Source organism: Lissotriton vulgaris, chromosome 5 (assembly GCF_964263255.1).
Source record: "Lissotriton vulgaris chromosome 5, aLisVul1.2, whole genome shotgun sequence".
NCBI lineage: Eukaryota > Metazoa > Chordata > Amphibia > Caudata > Salamandridae > Lissotriton > Lissotriton vulgaris.
In genome coordinates, this window is record NC_141693.1 from 145,021,595 (window position 1) to 145,042,395 (window position 20,801).

General features: G+C 48.0%; 1 protein-coding gene across 1 annotated transcript in view; it reads right to left on the bottom strand.

Annotated features, from left to right (window-relative positions):
• Positions 1 to 20,801, bottom strand: part of RABGAP1 (RAB GTPase activating protein 1) — a 967,778-nt gene that overhangs the window by 738,380 nt on the left and 208,597 nt on the right. Inside the window, exon 11 of the mRNA XM_086921082.1 lies at positions 12,824 to 12,993. Coding sequence (XP_086777208.1) covers positions 12,824 to 12,993 — 170 coding nt within the window. The remainder of the gene's footprint in view (positions 1 to 12,823; positions 12,994 to 20,801) is intronic.

Sequence of the window (20,801 nt, forward strand, 5' to 3'; positions counted from 1 at the left end):
GAGGGTCTACGACCCCACCCCGCCCTGTTTGTTGCAGTACCACATGGCGGTGGTGTTGTCCGTGAACACCTGCACTACACTCCCCCGGACAGAGGGGAGAAATGCCTTCAGTGCTAGACAAATCGCCCGCAGCTCCAAAATGTTGATATGGAGCCGGGACTCCGCCCGAGACTAGAGTCCTCTGATCTCCGCCGCTCCCATGTGGCCTCCTCAGCCCTGGAGGGACGCGTCCGTCACAACCACGTGCTCCGGTAGGGGAAGGGAGAGGGATCTGCTGCTGACCCAAACGCGGTCCGTGAGCCACCACTGCAGCTGTCTCGCAGTGCCCTCTGAGATCAGGACATGGTCGGAGAGGTTGCCCTGATGCTTTGCCCACTGAAACTTCAGGTCCCACTGCAGAGCCTGCATCCGCCACCGGGCGTGATGCACCAGAAGGATGCAGGAGGCCATCTGCCCCAGAAGCCGCAGCGTCAACCTGACCGAGACCCGGGATAAAGGCTGAAAGAGTGGAATCAGAGCCTGAATATCCCGGACCCGCTGTTCGGGTGGAGAAACCCAAAACTGCGCCGAGGCGAGAACCGCTCCGATGAAGAGGAGCTTCTGAGAGGGGCACAGGTGTGACTTCGGCACATTGATGGAAAACCCCAGCTGGTGCAGGAGGTCTGCCGTAGTCTGGAGGTGGCTGACGACTGTCTGGGGCGAGCCCGCCTTCAACAACCAGTCGTCGAGGTAGGGGAAGACTGAAACCCCTAACCTGCGCAGATGAGCTGCGACCACCACCATCACTTTCGTGAACACCCATGGGGAGCTGGTAAGGCCGAAGGGGAGCTGGTAAGGCCGAAGGGGAGCACGGTAAACTGAAAGTGCTTGTGGCCTACCGTGAACCGCAGGTAGCACCGGTGGGCGGGCGGGGATGTGAAAATAAGCGTCCTGCAAGTCCAACGCTACCATCCAGTCTCCCGGGTCCAGGGCAGCTAAGACCTGAGCCAGGGTCAGCATCTTGAACTTCTCCTTCCGGAGGAAGCCGTTGACGTTCCGTAGGTCCAAGATAGGGCGTAGGCCCCCCTTTGCCCTTCTTGGGTACAGAAAGTAGTGGGAGTAGCAACCACACCCTACTTCTGGCCCAGGAACGTGCTCAATGGCCCCCTTGGCCAAGAGGGTCGTAACTTCCTCCTGCAGAAGCCGCAGATGATCCCCCGATACGCGGTGGTATTGAAGTGGCATGGCTTATGGGGTCGTCTCAAAGGGGGTAGCCCCTTCGGACGATGTGCAGCACCCACCTGTCCGATGTGACAGTGCGCCAGTGGGAGTGGTGATGGCGAACCCTGCCCCCCACTGACGTCACATGGGCCTGAAAGCCCGGACTAGGAAGGTTTTGAGGCGGATGCTGCAGGGGTAGGTGTGGACTGGCCTCGCCGTGGACCCCGACCGCCGCCCCGGCGGTTTCCATGTCCGCCACCACGCTGGATAGTAGACTGCGGCGGTGCGTGGCTGGCGGCACGTGTGGGGGCACCCCTTCCTTGGCCACGAAAGGAGCGAAAGGCACCCACTTGCTGGCGCGGGCCGAGAGGCCCAAGGACTTGGCCGTAGCCCTGGAGTCCTTAAAGCGCTCAAGCGCATGGTCTGCCTTGTCGCCAAAGAGGCGACGGCCATCGAACGGCATGTCAATAAGTGTGTTTTGGACATCGGCTGAGAAATTGACGGACCTCAACCAGGCATGACGACGAATCGCCACCGTTGTTGACATCGCTCTGCCCAGAAAGTAGGTAGTGTCCAGCCCACACCGGATGGACTACCGTGCTGCATCCCGGCCCTCCACCAGGGCTTGGCCGAGTCTAGCCCGTACCTCCAACAGGCAGTGTGGCAGCACGTCCGCGAGAGGACAGAGAGTGGGTGTAGCGGCCCAAGAGGCACGCGGTATTAACGGACCACGATCCCAAACTCAGGGAGGAGAATATCTTCTTCCCGTAATTCTCGTACCTCGTACGGTCTGGGAATTGGAGGCCTGGATTACCAGGCTCTCAGGTGTGGGATGGGTAGACAGAAAGCAAGGGTCACCCGGAGCAGCGCGGTGGCGTCTGGCCACGTTCCTATCCACAGGCTGTCCTGTGGTGGGCCTGGACCAAGTGCCCAGAAGAACGTCTGACAAGGCCTCATTAAACGGCAGCAGAGGCTCGGCCGAGCTTGACTGCGGTTTAAGGACCTCAGTGAGGAGGTTAGTCCTCACGGCCGTGACGGGGAGCTCAAGGCCCAGGGCCTTGGCCGCCCTCATCAGCACCACGCTATAAGCAGCCCCCTCCTCCATAGCCACGCTAGGAGGGGAGACAAAGCCAGTGTCGGGCGAAGTGTCCAGCCCACTGGCCTCCCCAAGCTCTCCTGTCCAGTCCACAGAAGACTGACACTCTCGTGCCAGAGGGTCCTCAGACCCCTCCCAATCCTCCTCATCACCCACAGCCTGGTACTCAGGCTCAAAAGATGGGGCCGGGTCATTGAAATAAAAATCTCCTAGCGGCGTCGAGAGCGGCGCCGGACCCGAAACGAGGACAGGACCAGGGACGACGTCGTCCAAGGACGGCGCCGGGTACGACACCCGAGGGGCCGCAATCAGCGAGGTCGTTAAGTCAACCGGCGACGACCTGGATCCGGAACTGGACCCAGTGGGGCCCTGTGGCGTCGGGACCGAAGTCGTCGACGGCGCCGAGGCCGAAGTCCCGGACGGTGCCGAAGCACCCGGCCCGCGTGGAGACCCAGTCGGAACCGCTTGGCCCGAAGGCGCCGCGGAACCCGACGGAGGAGCGAGCGACCTCATGGCCATGAGGAAGTCAGCAATCTCCCCCGGCGACGTGTCCTGCCCAGGGACCGGCGGGTATGGGGCAGGCCGCGACACCTGCGGCTCCAGCGGAGCAGCGTGGGCGGTGTAGCCCGAACCCCCGGCCGCATCGCGCGGGCGTCCGGGGGAGTCAGAAGAGCGATGGTGCCTCTTCGACTTCTTGTGCCTCTTACCTGAAGACTTCGAGCCCCAAGACCGATGACGACTCCCGGAACTGTGGGGGCTCCGGCCCCACGACCGGTCCCTCGACCTCCTTTCGGACCGGGACCTCGAGCGACGCGGGGCAGACTGCGGAAGCTCGAGTCGCTTCCGGGACCGCTCCAGTCTAGGCTTAGACGTCAGGGGCTGGCAGTCGGAGCAGGACTTGTCGTCGTGGTCCAGGCTCAAACAGTGCAGGCACCGGCGATGGGGGTCGGTAACCGACATCAGTCAGTTGCAGTCGGCGCAGGGCTTGAACCCGGGCATCCCTACAGGCACCGTCAGAGTCGATTGACTTCGAAAAATGGATCCAAAAGGATCTCAAAAGGTTATTCAAAAAGTGACTTGGGTACAACTTTTTCCAGATCTGTGCTAGCTGGTGCAGAAAAAAGAAGAACAGACGTCAGCACGCGTAGGTGGCGTCTAAGTACTCCGAGGACGTCATCATGGCACCCACGACGCCGACGACGGACGCGAAACCGCAGACGACGCCTACCGACGTACAAGGGTACTGCTACGCAAAAAAATTCCGGATCCAGTCTGACGCCTGGGGATATTCTAAGGTAAGGAATCTATCACTAACATGTCTCTTTCAGATACTGTGCAGACTCCAAGAAACCCAGTCTCTAAGAAAACCAGATTGCTGTCAGTGCTTCGCAAATCCCCAGAGTACTCCCTTGGAGTAGAGGAGCTACTCCACTGCAGCCACAGGCACCAAGGAAGGAAGGCCAGGTTCACCCTCCTGCCGCTTACAGGAACGAAAAACACTGTTACCGCCCAGGAAGAGGTTGCTGTGCTCTCAGAGGTCAGTTCCATCCTCCCTCCAAGTGTGGGGATGTCAGGACTGACCGGAGGCACACAGTACCAATACCTGGGGGTACTGGACCCCTTTCAACAATCAAGGCTTGTTGTGTCCAGAACAGACACCAACATGAGGAAGATCGACCAGTACATCGAGGGTGCTTCAGGGACAGTGCGATCCAGAGAGGGTGATCCAGCTGCTCTGTTTGCTCCTATTCTGCAGACCAAGACAAAGAGTGAGAATCCAACCTCCGCTACACAACACCTCAAAGTACCCCTGCGCCTGTGCCCCACAGCCCAAGTCAGAGGGAGGTGACAGTGCCAACTGGGCACTGAGACTCTCAAAAGCTGAGCCCACCCTTGGGTTTTCCTAGACGAAACTCCCAGTCACAGCCTGCAGCCTCTTTTGTGCAGGTGTCAACAACCTCAGATGTCTCCCACAGCACGAACCAGATGCCTAAAAACACCACTGCACACGAGCACCACAGCCCGAGGAAAAGTGGACACAGGGTGTCCCTATATGCTCGAGCATCTCGAGGACTGAGCCCATTGTGGGTTCCCCCAGACTGACCCCACAGTCCCAGCTTGCAGCCTCTGTTCCCCATTAAAGTTAACGGGGCAGACAACACTGAAAAACCTACGCACCCAACTGCCCCAAGTACCGCCCGAGGGGACCTGTTGGTGTTGCCATGGACCTTGCCCTGTAGTCACTTTTTTTTATAACGTTTTATTAATTTTCTTAATATAAACATTTTGTACATTGTGTCAAACATCATACCGGTTCAGTGTTTGTAATCCAGCAAAATTATAATCATACAGTTGCATCAAAAATTCTGGTTGATCAATATTACAACTCACTAATTTACATCTGTTTTCTATTCATTCTTTATATTATCTGCTTGAGCACCAATTGTCCAGTTTCTATGCCCGAATGCAGTATGTTTCCCCCCAAAGGATACCTTTATAGCTCCAGAAATTGCACAGAGTGTGAACGTTTTAAAGCTGTTAAAAAAATCATATCTCGAAAAGTACATACCCAATTCCCATGATCTTGGTATCGAAATTTATATAAAAATCTGTTATTTTTTATAAATTGGTGTCAGATTTCTTAATCGAGTGTCTTTCACTTACTGCCCTTGGGTGTGCAATAAATGCTAAAGAAATTGAGTTAAGCCCCAACCCCACGAAAACTATTTTTAAATTGGTGCAAAAATTGCAAAACGGTGGCAACCAAGCCTCATGCATCTCGTCCACTCAACAGTGCGATGAGCTGGCCACCTTTTTCACAGAAAAAGTGAGGAAGATCTACAACACCTTCTCTCATACCCCTCTATCGGCACCGCTGATCCCAATGAGGCCCTCCAAGGCTCTAAGCTCACCCTTCTACCAGCTATCTCTCTTAAAAACTTAGCTACTATCTGCAGAAAGGTGAAATCGGGCTCTACCTCAGACCCCATGAGACCAGCCTACTTCTTAAAGACATTGGACTTCTTCCTACCTTCATTGGCTACACTCCTTAATCTTTCTTTCCCTTCAGCTACTGTGCCCACATGTTGGAAACAGGCTTGGGTTACTCCCATTATTAAAAAACCCACTCTAGACCCTGCTAAACCGGAAAATTACATTCCAGTTTCACTGCTCCCGTGGGTGTCTAAATTAGCTGAAGCCCATGTGAACGCCGTACTTACTGACCATGTGGCCAAAAACAACATCTTGGACCCCTCCCAATACGGGTTCAGGCCTGGGCACAGTACGGAATCCGCCCTTCTTGCCACCACAGAACACCTCAGGAGGATTATGGACACCGGTCAGAGTGCTGCGCTGATTTTGCTCGACCTCAGCGCAGCATTCGACACGGTCTCCCATAATATCCTACTGGGCCGCCTGGAGAGCATTGGGATCAGCGAACTGGCACTGGAATGGTTTCGGTCATTCCTCACGAGCAGATCTTTTCGTGTGTCAGCCCCCCCTTTTATTTCCCAACCCCATGCAATAGGCCAAGGAGTCCCCCAGGGCTCTGCCCTTAGCCCATCCCTTTTTAATGTGTATATGCAACCGCTTGCGGCTGTGGCCAAAGAATGGAACCTCACACTAGTTTCATACGCTGACGATACCCAGCTGGTAATCACCCTCACGGAAGCACCCTCTGCCACGTCCACTAAATTTAGGGATGGGTTGGCCGCAGTCGCCAACTGGATGACAGCAAACTGTCTGCAACTCAATGCAGGAAAAACAGAAGTGCTACTCCTGGGTAAGAACACTAGCGGTTGGAACGACCACTGGTGGCCCCCTCTGCTTGGCCCTACCCCCCCGCCGAAATCCTTGCTAAAAAACCTAGGAGTATGGCTGGACTCTGCACTGAATTACCAGTCGCACACTAAAAAGGTGACAGCTACTTGTATTGGGTTGTTAAGAAGCCTGAGCCCCATCTTAGGTTTCTTTGACCCCAAGACAAGGCAGCTCATTGTCCAAGCCACCATCCTTGCCCGGCTGGACTATGCTAACGTCCTCCTCCTAGGCGCAAATAAAGCGGAGATATCCAGATTCCAACGTATTCAGAACTCAGCAGCCAGGGCAATTGTAGGCCTGCCCAGAAGATGTTCGGCCAGAGCCACCATTCAGAGGCTCCATTGGCTGCCCATAGAAGCTCACATCCAGTTCAAGGCTCTTATCATCGCCTTTAAAATCCTTAGAACGGATGGCCCTGAACTACTCCGATCGCTGCTTACTCCTTATAACCCCCAACGCAATCTTCGTTCCATGGGTCAACATCTAGTGGTGGTCCCTCGAACGAAGTTCTGCCGTATCGGAGATCGCTCCTTCAGAGTAAGGGGAGCTAAATTATGGAACTCCTTGCCCCTCCACATTCGTCACCTCACCAATCTGTCTGCTTTTCGCAAAGCAGTAAAAACGCACCTCTTTCCTCCTGTGTAGTACCGTCCCCCTCCCCACCCCTTTTTCCTCAGTTGGTTATGCTTTGGTTCTTAGCGCCGGGACGCCCCGTTGCTGGGGCAGCTGTCGCGCTCAACAAAACTGATAACATAGAATTACCCTCTAATTAGCCCAACTTCTCATCCACACTACCACAAAAGAGTATTTGGGATATCATTTCTGCCTCTGTAAACCAATTGGGGTTTGCCTGGACCCTTTACACACGTTTTGGTCCACTATATAAAGAACACAGGCAGGTTCATGTATCTGTATAACAACCATCTTTCTTTATGCATATAAAGACTTACAACATCATGGTACCAGACACATTACAATGTCTTTTATTTTTTTAATTCAGAGACTACAAATACACCCCCTTTGATGATCCCACCCAGCCAACTCAGTACCCAAAACTAAGAAACTCTGACTAGGAACACTCAACACACCATGTTGCTACTAGGTGGTAGAGCTTGCACCAATTCTTTACTGTGCATCTAAACAGTGTAAGGGGAAAAATGGAAGACCCGGGAGCTCCACGGAGGAAAAGAGGGAGGAGGGGGAAGAGGATATTTGGGAACAGCGTAGACAAGGGGTGCTGCCCTCAACCTACTCGCTGTGGGCGTAAAAGGCATCATGGTTGAGGTCACAGCAAGAAAATCAGGTCTCATGGAGCACTAAATAGGGTCGCTAAGGTGCACTGTGCTGTAAGCTTAATGTGTACAAGGAGCCCATCTAGGCACTGCAGGAGAGTTAGTTCAAGGAGGTCTATTATCATTTTGGATGTATGTCTGTAATTGTATCACAAGTTCTTCCCAGCAGTACCCTTTGGAATAGTTTCTAAAACCCTGCAATTCTTGCATGGGCACACCTTGGCAAGAGAAGAAGGCGGGGCACTTTTCCATGCTACGCTTATAGTGTGCTGAGCAAGAAGGAGAGCAAAATCAATGAACCACGCTAATGCTTTGTCTGATTTAGGTCTTCTGAACATTCCCAACAGACAAAGCTCCGGAAACTACAGGTTAGCTATCCCAATGTATCAGAGAGAGTACATGTGACAGATCCCTAGAAGTGAGTGAGCACAGGGCAAGTCCACAGCATATGAAAAAAAAGCGAGCCTCTTGGGAAGAGCATCTGGGGCAATAAGCCGAGGATCTAGGAAAGATCTTGCTTATCTTTGTCGGGGTAAAGTATGCTCTATGTAGCATGTAAAATTGAATCAGCTGAAACCTAAAGTTGTGCGACACTTTGTGAATATATCTAGCACCCTCCTCTACTCTTTATCATTAAGTGACCTGCCAATATCAGTCTCCCATTTATTCTTGAGTGAGGATCATTCTGTGGCAGCAAGCTGCAGTTGAGCCCTACAAAGCCACCAGATGGGTTTATGGCACATTTCAAAATATTACATGGTTTGGAGGAGTTTGTGCATGGGAGGCTCTTGTGGATATGTAGGATGAGGCTCGGTCAGTAGTAGTCCACGTCTCAACACCACACCTGCAACAGACATCAGCGCCGAAACCTCAGCAGCAGGACAGGAAGTAGGGAATAAGGATGCATAACGCGTCCCCAACGCTAGTTCCAGCTGAAACAGCATCATTTCGGTCAGGGAGTTCGTAGGAAAGGGCCATTTTTTGACATGGTCATCCCCACTTTTTGCCTGGTATTTGATGCCATTTTGACTGAAGTGCACACAGTTCCTGCTACCCAGTTCTCCAGTGCCCCTGCTTTTTCCCCTATAACAATATCTTTAGCACCTCTATAAGTCCCTAGTAAATGATACCCCTGGTACCTAGGACCTGGGTACTAAATAGGGTCCCTAAGGGCTGCAGCATGTATTGTGCCACCCTAAAGGACCATCACCAAACTCATGCAGACTGCCATTACAGGCTGTGTGAAATGGTGCAGACGAATGTGAAAACATGACATGGAACACACCCTGTGTGCTATGCCCCTAGATACTGCATAAAGTATGTGAAAGTCATCTCTTCAGCAGGCCTTACAGTCCTGAGGTAGGGTGAATTCTATCACCCAAGAGGACATATCTGCATGGACATATGCCGTTTAATTCAATTGCTAGATAGAACAAGTGAACATGAAAGTCATATTAACAGCATGTACAGGTCACTGCTCATTAAGAATTCCCCAGCTACATGATGGCTTCACTGGAACATATGGTGTTTGCTATCAAACACCTTGTCTTAATAAATCTTTACAGATGCCAGTAGTGGATTTTTTAAATCATGGAAATAGAGGGCACCTTAGAGATGCCCCCTGAAAAACCTACCATTATCTAGTGTGCTGGCTGACTGGTATAGTCCACCCTGCCCCCACAGATGTATTTTTGAGCCCCTGTAGATGAGAATCTGCACTCTGAGGACAGAAACAATGCCTGCTCAGGAGGAAGGGGTTCACACATCCTCTAGCAGGATGGCTAGTGAATCTGCATTCAAAGGCCAGGGACTTCCAAGCCCCTGCTGCCTTGGATATGCAACCTCGGCTCCTCCCTCGTCCTCAGGCCCATTTGGCATCAGGAAAGGCAGGAAATCAGCTAAGCAAAGGCATGGTGTACTACCAATCCAGTCATACCCCTAAGGTGGGGTCCATGAAAGGTGGGCTCCATGAAAGATGGGTTCCACCATTTTGATGGAGTTAGGAACTCTGGGACAGGTTTATGCCCCTTACCCACAGAAATCTGTCATACAGGGGACGGACTGACCCCAAGGGTAAGTAGCCCATTGACTACCACCCTTCGCTCTCCTTAACACCCCTAAATTCAGTATTGCAGGTGGTTCCCCAGCACTAAGAACTTAGATTTGTCTGACTGTAGAAAGAAGAGGACCAAGTAGAGCCTTAGAAGTGAGAACTGCAGACTGCTGGTAGGATTTGGTGCCAAACCCTGCCCGCCTGCCTGCCTGCCTGCCTACCTACCTGATCCTGTCCTGACAATAACAACAACCCAACTCGTCCTGCAGCTGTGCACCCTCTAAAAGCCTCGGAGGGCCTCCTGCACTTTACCAAGCTGTCAGCATCTCCCTTGAAGTGGAGGAGCCACTTTCTTGCAGCTTTCAGGCACAAACCACAAAGTCTGGTTCATCGATCTGCTGTTCACTGGGTCCATCGACGCTGCACCCACAAAGGAGGAGGCAACCGTTCTTCAGAAGGTCAGATCCATCTCTGCACAAAGTGTGGAGATGCCAAGATCAACTCGAGCTGCCCTGCACCAATATCTGGGGTACCGGACCGCTTACAGCAACCAAATCTTGTTTGAATCTAATCAGGACTGTAATGGCAAAATAACTGACCAGTCAATGAGGCCTGTCAGCATCAAAGAGGCAAGCAGAGAGAGTGGCCCATGGCTCCCTCTGCAGGTCTAACCAAGAACCATGAGTGCCTTTGACACATGGGCCCAGCTGACCAAAACCCTCTGCACCTGAGCTCCCCAGACCGGTTCCATGACTACCAACTGTGCCCTCCTGCTCCTAGGACCTGCACGTACCGAGCTACCCCCACCTCACTGGTTGGGAGCTCCTGGACTTGTTCCCAAGACCCCCTGCAGCCAGTTTCTAAGTGCCTCGCTCTTTACTACGATGTCGCGCCCAAGGATATTAACCTGTCCAGCACTTCTGCAACTGGTCGCTCGAGGGCAGTAAACTCGAACTCCTGGTGGTAATATGGACGTTGGCCCCTCAAGCACCTCTAGTCCTAAAGGGGACCCCCGGAATACAATTGCAAGTACCTGTATGCAGTGTATGTCTCTCTCCATAGGAAAGCATTACCGCGTAAAAACATATTTGTGCTACAAAGTTTTTGGTGTTAAAATATATATAAAAAAAATTGCTATTTTTCTAAATTGGTCTCGAGTTTCTTCTCAAGTGTGTGTCTCATTTATTGACTCTGGGTGTGTTCAACAAATGCTTAACACTACACTCTGATGAGCCTAAACTGCTCACACACTCTACCACTGCAACTGGGCAGCCACATAGTATTTCTCTAAGTCAGGGACCGCAAAACACTATTGATGGGTAATTTAAGTTTAGAAAGAGCCAGTCTCCTCTGTCTAGCACCCTTCAATAAATTGCCCGACAGCTGGTCCAATCCTCTAGAAAAGGATTTAGGTAACACTACAAGTATATTAACAAATAATAGAGAAGTCTAGGCATCATACCCATCTTGCCAATCGCCGCATGACCTGCCAATGAGAGGGGCAATTCAGTCCAGAATTTGATCTGTGCTTTCCTAAACGCATCGCTGCACCTAGATTCCCTTCAATTGTCTGTGTCAGGGTGGTATAGCTTCACCCCGAGGTATATGAAGTAGTTTGAAGCCAAACGCAAGCCACTCACACCTGCGCACAGCGGTCTAGGGATGGCGCCTCTGCCCAAGGGGAAGATACACGATTTGCCCCCGTTGATTTTAAGTCCATAGACCAAGTGGTCCGGCCAGGACTTTCGAGATATCGCCGATTAAGACCAAAATGTCACCAGCATAAAGTATTACCATGTGCATAGACCCAGCCATTGGGATACCCTGGACCACATCAGTTCCACATAGAAACTCACCAAGTGGTTCAGTAGCTAATGCAAACAAGCAATTCATTAAACGGAACACCACCTTGGCTTCACAAAAAAGGAGAGCTTCGACTGAGATCTCAACCCCATTCTTTCTTCCGAATTTCTGCACTTCCTTCAAAACGGGCTGAGTTTAGCAGCGCATGATTGGTGGGCAGGCATTTTAGCATTACCCAAATGTCACAGAAGAGTTTGGCTGACTGCAGTAATTCATGTAGTGCACAGACTGTGAATGCGGGTAACGAGGGAAACATACGAGCTGACTATTTCAATGCTGCTTTTTAAAAATAACCACAGCCAGTAACACTTTTTTGAGAATCCCTGGAAAGGAAACCAGAATGCGCACACACACAGCTGAAATTTAAAAAAATTGGAAACGAACGCTGACCATGAGCCAGCATGCGCACAGACACAGCTTCTATTTAAAGCAAGAGAGGCGAACGCGCAGTGCTGCTCTTGCGAGGAATGGTGTTTACTCTGTGGGGCTGACGTGAGCACGCGCGCCCACCATCTGCCTTGCGAGCCCAGCTTCTGTCTTCAATTACTGCGAGCCATGACAGCTGGTAATTGAAGATTTAGGACCTTCTCCTGCTCGTGTCCGCGCGGAATATGCAGGAAGTGGAGAAAATCTACAGACTATGGCCTATTGCGTGCTGGCTTGTAAAAAAACAGCCATGCGAGGGCCAATTGCCATGCAGCTACCAATAATGATGAACAAAATTCACACGCTTATCTGGAATGTCTAGGTTAGCTCGGCGAACAGCTCTCTACAGGACTCTGAAGCCACACCCACGTCGTGGGATGTAGGCCGAGCCCTAAAAAGGAGAGGGGCATCCTTGAAGTGTGCCTCTGTATACAGTAAGAAGGTGGGACGAGACACAGTGGCCCATTTTAACCCTAGCTGTGGGAATATAGTATTTTAGCCCAGGTAGTAATACACCTGTCAAAGCCATATTTACTCAAGACTGAGTGTGTGCATGTCCAATCAAGGGATTCAAATGGCATTTTCAGATCGAAGGTAAGTCAGGCCAAGTCGGGATAATGGGAAGGCACATAGTTGAGGATAGAGAACAATTGTCTGATATTGAGATGTGTGCTGCATACTGGAACAAACCAAATTGATTGATGTGGATCAGGTTTGGGAGTTCGGGGAATATTCTAGTTGATAGCAGTTTCTGTCACTTACATTTTAGAATCTGTTTTCAAAGCCAAAAGAACAATTCATTAAGCATGGCACAACTTTTTCACTTTCGCATAGCGTTGCTTCCATGAACAAAACACAAAGTAAAAGTACATAAATCAAAGTAAAAAAACAATGTGCATACTCTGTTACGGTATACTTTTCCATAATTGCATTCAAACATACAAGGAAAACTGTGAAAAAAACAAGTATTTTTCACTGGTCCCTGCCTAACGTCAACTTAAAAGAAGACTAAAAAATTGACTAATTTGCAGATGCTTTGTGGAAAAAAAAAACTATGATTGTGGAAAATACCTGTTTTAATTTTAGAAAGAAATTCTCTGTTGAACTTCGTTTGCTGAAGGGCCAGAACAATCGCTCATTGGGTGGGCAAACCCGGACTTTCGTCTCCAAAAGAAACCTCACGGGTTCCTGGACTTCAGTAATTACTAGATCAACTGCAGTCGTCATGAACAGCACTTTATCTGCAAGAAAATTAAACAAGACTAAAAATATCTGTTGTTACAGCCAAAAGATTACCTTTCTTTTTATTAATGGTTTTGCAGATACTCATTGGCTTGTTGACAATGCATTACTAGACGTTAACTGACTTTTTGCTTTGAATAGATATTTGCAGTGTAGTTTTTACAAAGAAGTGATATTGGCCGAAAAACCAACTAGCCACTTCTCTTCACACTTGGTAAAAATGGGTAGAACATTGTGAAAAGCAAGCACTGGTAAAGCCAATAGGTCTGACGTAGGTAGACAGTCTTTTGGCTGTGTCAATGTTTGCTTTCCTTCATCAAGATTTCTTCAAAACGGTGTCGGGGAAGCCGGTGAGCTATGACCTAAAAGAAAAATCTATACTACTATTATAAAGAGAGAACTGTGTCCTTTGAGCCCGGTAAACTCGAAAAGTAGACCACCAATCCAAACACCCAAGACATCTTTGAAAACCTCAGGGCAAGCAGAAGGACATAGGCTATATAAAAAGAAAAAATATACGTTCTTTAAAAAATTTAGGAGTAAAAAAAAGTAGTCCCTCGCAAGTAGCGCTGGCCGCGACTTGAGTGATGACATCAGGAGCGCGGGGAGAAGCGGCGTTCAGGAGAAAGAGGAAGAGCAGCGGACATGAGCACGGGGAGGAGCTGTGGACAGGCGGGGAGGAGCGGCGGACAAGGGGTGAGGAGCGGCGAGAAGCGGAGGAGCAGTGGAGCGGTAAACTCAGCTGCGCGGGGAGGAGCGGCAGCTGAGGTAAGTGAAGCAGCCGCGGGTGCGCACCGAGGGACGGGCGGAGGGACTGGCAGGGGCATGATTGCTCGCAAGCCTTTTACTCAAAGTCGGGACGTCGGGGGAAACAGCGGACAAGAGCCGCGAGCACCGAGGGACGGGCGGAGGGACGGGCGGGGGCCATGAGTGCTCGGATGCCTTTTCCTCAAAGTCGGGACGTCGGGGGAAACAGCGGACACGAGCGTGGGCAGAAGCGGCCAGGACCAACAAAACCAGAGCAAGGAAACACTGTAAGTACGCTCTGCTGCTCCCGGCCGCTCTGCTGCGCCTCTCCTGCTGCGATGCTGTCCCCAGCCCCCTTCTGCCCCAGGCAACGCCGGGGCGGGCTGCTAGCATTTGGATAAAAGCACAACTATTTTTGGGAGAAAAAAAATTACATGGCACAACAAATCAATGGTTAAAGAACGGAGACTGAAAACCCCTGTAAGGTAAAGGTAATTGTAGTAAAATTAAAAGGTCTTGGCTACCAATAAAGGTCCACTCGAGATGGCCAGCTCACAGCAACAGTAATTACGCTCACTAAAGCAGCAAAGTTAAAATGTTGCTATGTAGGAGGATATGCATACCTCACCCACTATTTAATAAATTAGATATTCTGTTGCTTTGAGACTACAAAGCAATAAGACTAGAGTGAGGTTAATGACGTGCAGGAAGCTGGCTCTGTATATACTATGCCAAAATGAGGTATAGTGTGCACAGAGTCCAGTGGAACTCCAAAGGTAGGCAGAGGCAACTTTGGATCGACTATATAACTATTAAAGAAGTAGATGGGATCCTGGAAGTTGAGCTTTTTACGAAGCCAATGGCCAAGAATACTCTCCTTCACTTTTCAAGTTTTCATCCAAAGACACAGAGGGAGAGTATTCCTTTTAACCAATTCTTGCGGCTGAGGCGCAATTGCTCAGACGTTCATGATTTCTATAAACATGCAGATGTCCTGAGGAGAAAGTTCAAGGATAGAGGGTATCCTAAGAAACTACTATCTCATTCCCTCAAAAGGGCAAGATTTTATTATCGCGAGGCACTAATTGATAAAACTGCTAAGAAAAAGGAACCCTTATCTTAGGTTGTTTTTGTCACCAAATTTTCCAATGTTAGTAATCAAATTAAGAATGTCATTAATAGTAATTGGCATATCCTCAAGCATGATGAAGAAATGGTCTTTGATTTCAAGAAGAACAAAAACTAACGAGAACTCCTTGTACATACGTATAGGGATGAGTCTCATTTGAACCAGAGAACTATTGACAACTCTGTTGTGGTGGGTAATGTTAGATGTGGCTCATGCAACATCTGTCCACAGTGTGTCATCTCTAAAGAACTTACCCATAATGGCAAACTAATCAAGCCGAAAACTCTTAACAACTGCAGGAGCAAGAATGTCATCTACCTTTTGATCTGCTCCTGCGGACTTGGTTATGTAGGTGAGACTGGAAGGGAAGCTCGCACTAGGTTACAGGAACACAGATCAGCGATTAAAACGGAGAAAATCACTGCACCGCTGGTCGCACATTTTATTGAAAACGGCCATACCGAGAATGAATTTAAATGGTTCATTCTTGAGAAAGTGAAAATTGGTAAAAAAGGTGGCAATATTCAAACTGTCCGTAAGTGCCGCGAACAATAGTATATTTCATACTGTGATACTGTCAGAAAAGGCCTGAATTTTAGAGAGGAATGTAAATGTGTTTCGATTTATATAGCGCACTTTAACCCAGGGGCCTCAAGGCGCTTGCTTAGGGAACCCGTCCTGGTATTCCCCTGTGAGATACTCCGGCCGGGTATCCACAAGGTGAAAGCCAGGCATCCCGCCGCGAGGGGCCGTAGTGGAGATTAAGCAAGCTATTGCCCAGAGTCGCAGAGTGTGACCCCGTGAGTCGAGTAGGCACCAGAGCGAGAATTGTCGACTCCGTGGAATTTTTGAGCCCGAGACCCGCCGAGGCGGGGAATCGAACCCTGGTCCACGGCCGATCTCAGCTTCTGGGTCTGCCGCCTCTAACCACTGAGCCACGCTTCTCCACAATCTGGGAACAGATTATAGGGACTAGCTGATCATTTTAGGTGATTCCCACTTATCTGTTATCAGTTGAGGCAGGACACGAGTCTTCTATTCAGAGTCTGTTAATATTTATTATTTAGGTTTCCTTTTTATTTTATCTTATTTAATTTAATTTATTTTATTTCATTCTATTGTATTTTATCCTCGTTATAGTGCATGGCTGCTAATATCTATTTTTGAGCAGGTAGATTGCGTTTACATCTAAATTCGAACCTCTAATTAGGTTGAGAATTGCCTATTGTGCTCTGGCTTTCGTATACATTTTGTGGGTTACTGACCAATTCTGTATTATCTAAATAAATGACCCGCCGTAAATAGCTTGCTATGTCTGCTGTGATCGGTAATAATATGTGGGTTAGCGATCTAGCAGTAAGGCTATAGGGTGCGATTGGTGAACCCAGAAATACTCGATCGATGTAAACATCCGGAATAGCCGTTTTGTTGCCCGGAAGTACTTGTATGGCAACCACTGTGCCGATTAGTTTCGCGCCATAAGTGCTAGTATATTTAAGGATGCCAGTCGCCTTTCTCTTTGTTCGAGTTGCCCGCTTGACGTGGAGGCGTTTGCCCCGATTGTCGTTTTCATACAGGTGAGGATTTCTGAGGCCGGTTCACGGTTCGGGCTATTTAGAGGCACTTGCGGATGGTATGCCTTAAACTTATAGCTTTGCGCCTGTATCTGTTTTCATAGAACACTACCGGACGTGGGTTGTCGCGAATAAGGACCATATTATTCCTCTGATCCTACACCGGCAGAGATATATATATATATCGGGTGTTTGGTGCATCAAGTTGGTCGCTGGAATCCCTATTTGGAGGTATGACATATGGTGATATTTGGCAATTCCATATCGACACAATCTCTTTTGGATGCTTACTCTTATCAATACACAATTTATTGTTCTAGGGCACTCGAACATATCAAGATACCAAGATTTTGAGACTGGCAATTTTACTTACAATTGTTTCTGTTAATAACTCTGCGCTACGTTAATGAGATAGAGGGTTCAGCTACCAAATATTCATGGTTAGCACTTTTTATATATAATATAATCTCTTTTTCAAATTCTCGTAATATGAGATAAATGTGAGCGCTAATATATTTATTGACCATATTTCATAGGTCGCCCTATAATTATTCCAGAGCAAGAGTAACACTGCTCTGAGATACCACTTCCCGCACTGTCTAGGATGAAGTCTACCAGATAGAGTGGGTGGTTTGGTAATAATACGAATGCGCTGTGAATGATAAAGGTATGTTCATTATTGATAACTTAGATATACACTGTGAATATTCGGTGATGTCTACGCTGCGCTATGGATAGGCCGATTTGTTGTGATAGAATATGATTATGGAAGCATAAAAGGTCTACTATACATGTCAAAGATGAGGGCTGTGGATATGAAGATGTATTTTTGACTTCCACCCCCATTGCTCATGTTAATAATTTTAATGTGTTGATCGTTTAAAAATGGTCAAATTACAAACTCACTATTGTGCGTTTTTTTATATATGAATTTATACTGGAGTGTCCTGTGTGTAATGCATTGTTTTTAATGAATTACTTACTGTTTGGATGTAATGTACTGTCTCTAATGAATTTCTAATGAATTTCTCATTATTAGGACTATGCAGAATGTAATGTGAATATGTGTCGTAAAACAGTATTTAAAATTGGTTTTTATCTTTTATTTGTTTTTATTGTTCTAATGGGATGGTCATATCTATTATCCTGAGGAAGGTGTCGGCTAAAAACGAATTGCCCACCGAAACGTGTTGATATACAAAGGGAGAACTACTTTGAGTTTGGTTGGGAGACAACAAACCTGATACTTAATTAAAAATCAGGAGTGATCTCTATTATACCTCTGTAGCTCTCCCGTAGCTGTTAGGAATTGTTGTTCCTTTTCTGTCCCTAGGATTGTTTTTAACTATTATGGTTTTAATCATTATGTATAGTGTCAATGTATTTGTGATTCTAAATGTATTATTGCTTTGAATCTTATTTACAAGCCTGAGTTGGTTTTAACTTGTTTTAATAAACTGTATGGTATATATATATATATATATATATATATATATATATATATATATATATATATATATATATATATATATATATATATATATATATATATATATATATATATATATATATATATATATATATATATAAGTTTTTCGCATTTTGAACATTTCTGCATTTTCCGTTGCCTGCTATTTGCTGTTAATATACTAGCTATTTGTATGGATGTTGCTTGAGCTGAGTGTATGCCTGGGTTTGAAATCTCCAAAGGGGCATTTCTTTGTTTGACAATCCTCCTGGAGATCTCACAAAATAATACCAAGACCTATGCCAACAACGCCAACCATTCCCCCAGACACCAACCTCCCCTCCCACTAATCTCCCCTGAGGCGCACAATTCATATCCCCCCCCAAAACAAATCTGAGCTACGGCTCAGATGAGACTCTCCAACCCCCTGCAGACCGACACCTCCCCCTCCCTCCCCTAATTACTATTCCCAACAAACAACTAGCGAACCTAATCCTCAGTCAATGACTTCTAACTCTCTCCCTCTACCTGCATGCAAGAGATGGCCGCTTGAACCACAACGTGTTTTCCCACACCGCTTGTCCATGAAGTTCCATAGGGACAACATAGGCATCACCAACTTCAAAAGCCAATCTCTCAATGAAACGCTCTCTCCTTCCCAGGACGACCTCTCCCAGGACAACCAGAACGCAGACGCCCTGCCCCCTCCTCTTTGGAGACGTCTCAGAAACTTGCTCTGCCGGAAAGCCAGCTAGAAACTGTAATACTGGGCCTCAACGAAATCCTACTGAACACACCACACCACAGTCTAGCCAACACCCACACCCTACACCCACATTCACCAACCCTAAACATTCGAGGCTTCCAAGGCTCAATGGCCCAGCCGGAACACAACCCCCTCTTGCACCAGACACAGAGACCCAAAAGAACAAGTGCTGCAATGTCGACGAGAGAGGCGATGGATCTTGCCACCTCATATGACACATCCTCTATTGTCACCCCAAGCTCCAGGGACCCCTAAATAAGTAACTCAAAAACGAGGGGACCACTAGCAACAGCATGCTCATAAACTGCAAATCGGCCAAAAAACATGCAACAGAACTGGCAGAAAGCATCCTTACTCAGGACATAGACATCACCGAAACATAGCTGAATGAGTTCTCTTCCCCAATCATCGACATGCTTGTGCCACCGGGCTTCTTAATCATCAATAAAGACAAAAAAACAGTGAGGAAGAGGTATTGCAATCATACACAAGAGCAACATCTCCATAACGGAAAGTGCCTCCTTCAAATACAACACATTTGAATAACTAACTGCCACAGTTAAGACGATTGACAACAAAACACTATTCTCTCCTCTACCATCTGCCAGGCAACACCACCTCATTCGGAGAACACCTTTCCGACTTGATATTTCACTGCTCACTCCGGGACTCCAACAACATAATTCTAGGAGCCCTCAACCTACACTGGAATGAGGAAAACAACTTGCTGATCCAAACCTTGAAAAAACTTCTACACAACAACCACCTTACCCAACACTGCACAGAGCAAACCCATAACAGAGGCACAATCCTGGATGCCATTATTGCTCAAGTAGATACAGTCACTATTGACCACATCATGCCTGTTGACTGGTCCGACCACTATAATCATTATATTCCACATCAACCAAACGATCCAATGACTGCCCTGTATGCAGGAAGCCGTCCACTGGGCAAGAAATCTAAATCAGATTTCCCTTGCTGACCTGGAGGAAAGGGTAATCTCACACATGCCCATCACCAGAGAGGCGACCTCTCCACAACAGAACTCGCCTCACACTACAATACAATCATGACTTCCATTCTGGACCAAATAGACCCCTTAAAACAAAAAAGAGCCAGGAACATTCCATCTAGATCCTGGTTCAACACAGACAAACTCCGAAAGAAGACAACTAAGAGCTGCAGAAAGACTCTGGCGGAACAACCAGTCCATAATCCACCTTGATGGACTCAAATCAGTATGCAGGAAATATAAAAAAACATCAAGAATGAAAAAAGTCCTTCTTTTGTAATGCTTTAGACAATGCAAAAACCTGGCCAAAAGAGCTTCAATCTGATTAGGCAACAACCTTCCAAGCCCCCTTCATCCTCAGTTCAGTCCTCCAAAGACATGTGTGATAACTTTGCCAATTTCTTTAATGATAAAATCGGCAAGATTGAGCTCTCCCTTGACGATCAACGCAGTCTCACCTACAGAAGCCCGCACCCAGGGACAGAAGATATCACCTCCACGCACCCCCCAAACAAACGGAAATCCTTAAACCCCATCTCCGAAGCAGAGATCATCAAAATGATTTCCAGATCTGAACCCTCATCTCACGTCTCGGACCCCATTCCTGCCCAACTGGCCAAAAAAGCTCAACCTCATCCTAGCCCCGCTCTGGACCAAGATTATAAATAGCTCCCTGAGAACCGGAGTCATGCCAGACTGTCTCAAAATCAGCCAAGTCACGCCATTATTAAAGAAACCGGACTCTGACACAAACGATCTTAATAACTTCAGACCAGTCTCCAATCTCCCTCTCCTAACTAAAATCCTGGAAAGAGGTGTTCTCCGCCAACTTACTCAACACCTGGACAGCACCATTCTCCTAGTCCCTCACCAATCGGTTTTCAGAAAAGTTTGCAGCACAGACAGCGATCCTGAATGTCAGATGATATTCACAAATCACTTGATACGGACCAATGCGGTCTACTCATACTCCTGGACCTATCGGCAGAACTTCGACACGTTTGACCACAAACTTCTAATTAATGTATGTATGTATAGCATACTTATATAGCGCGTGCTGTCACTCAGAGGGTATCCTGGCGCTTGACTCCAAAAAACGGCACATACA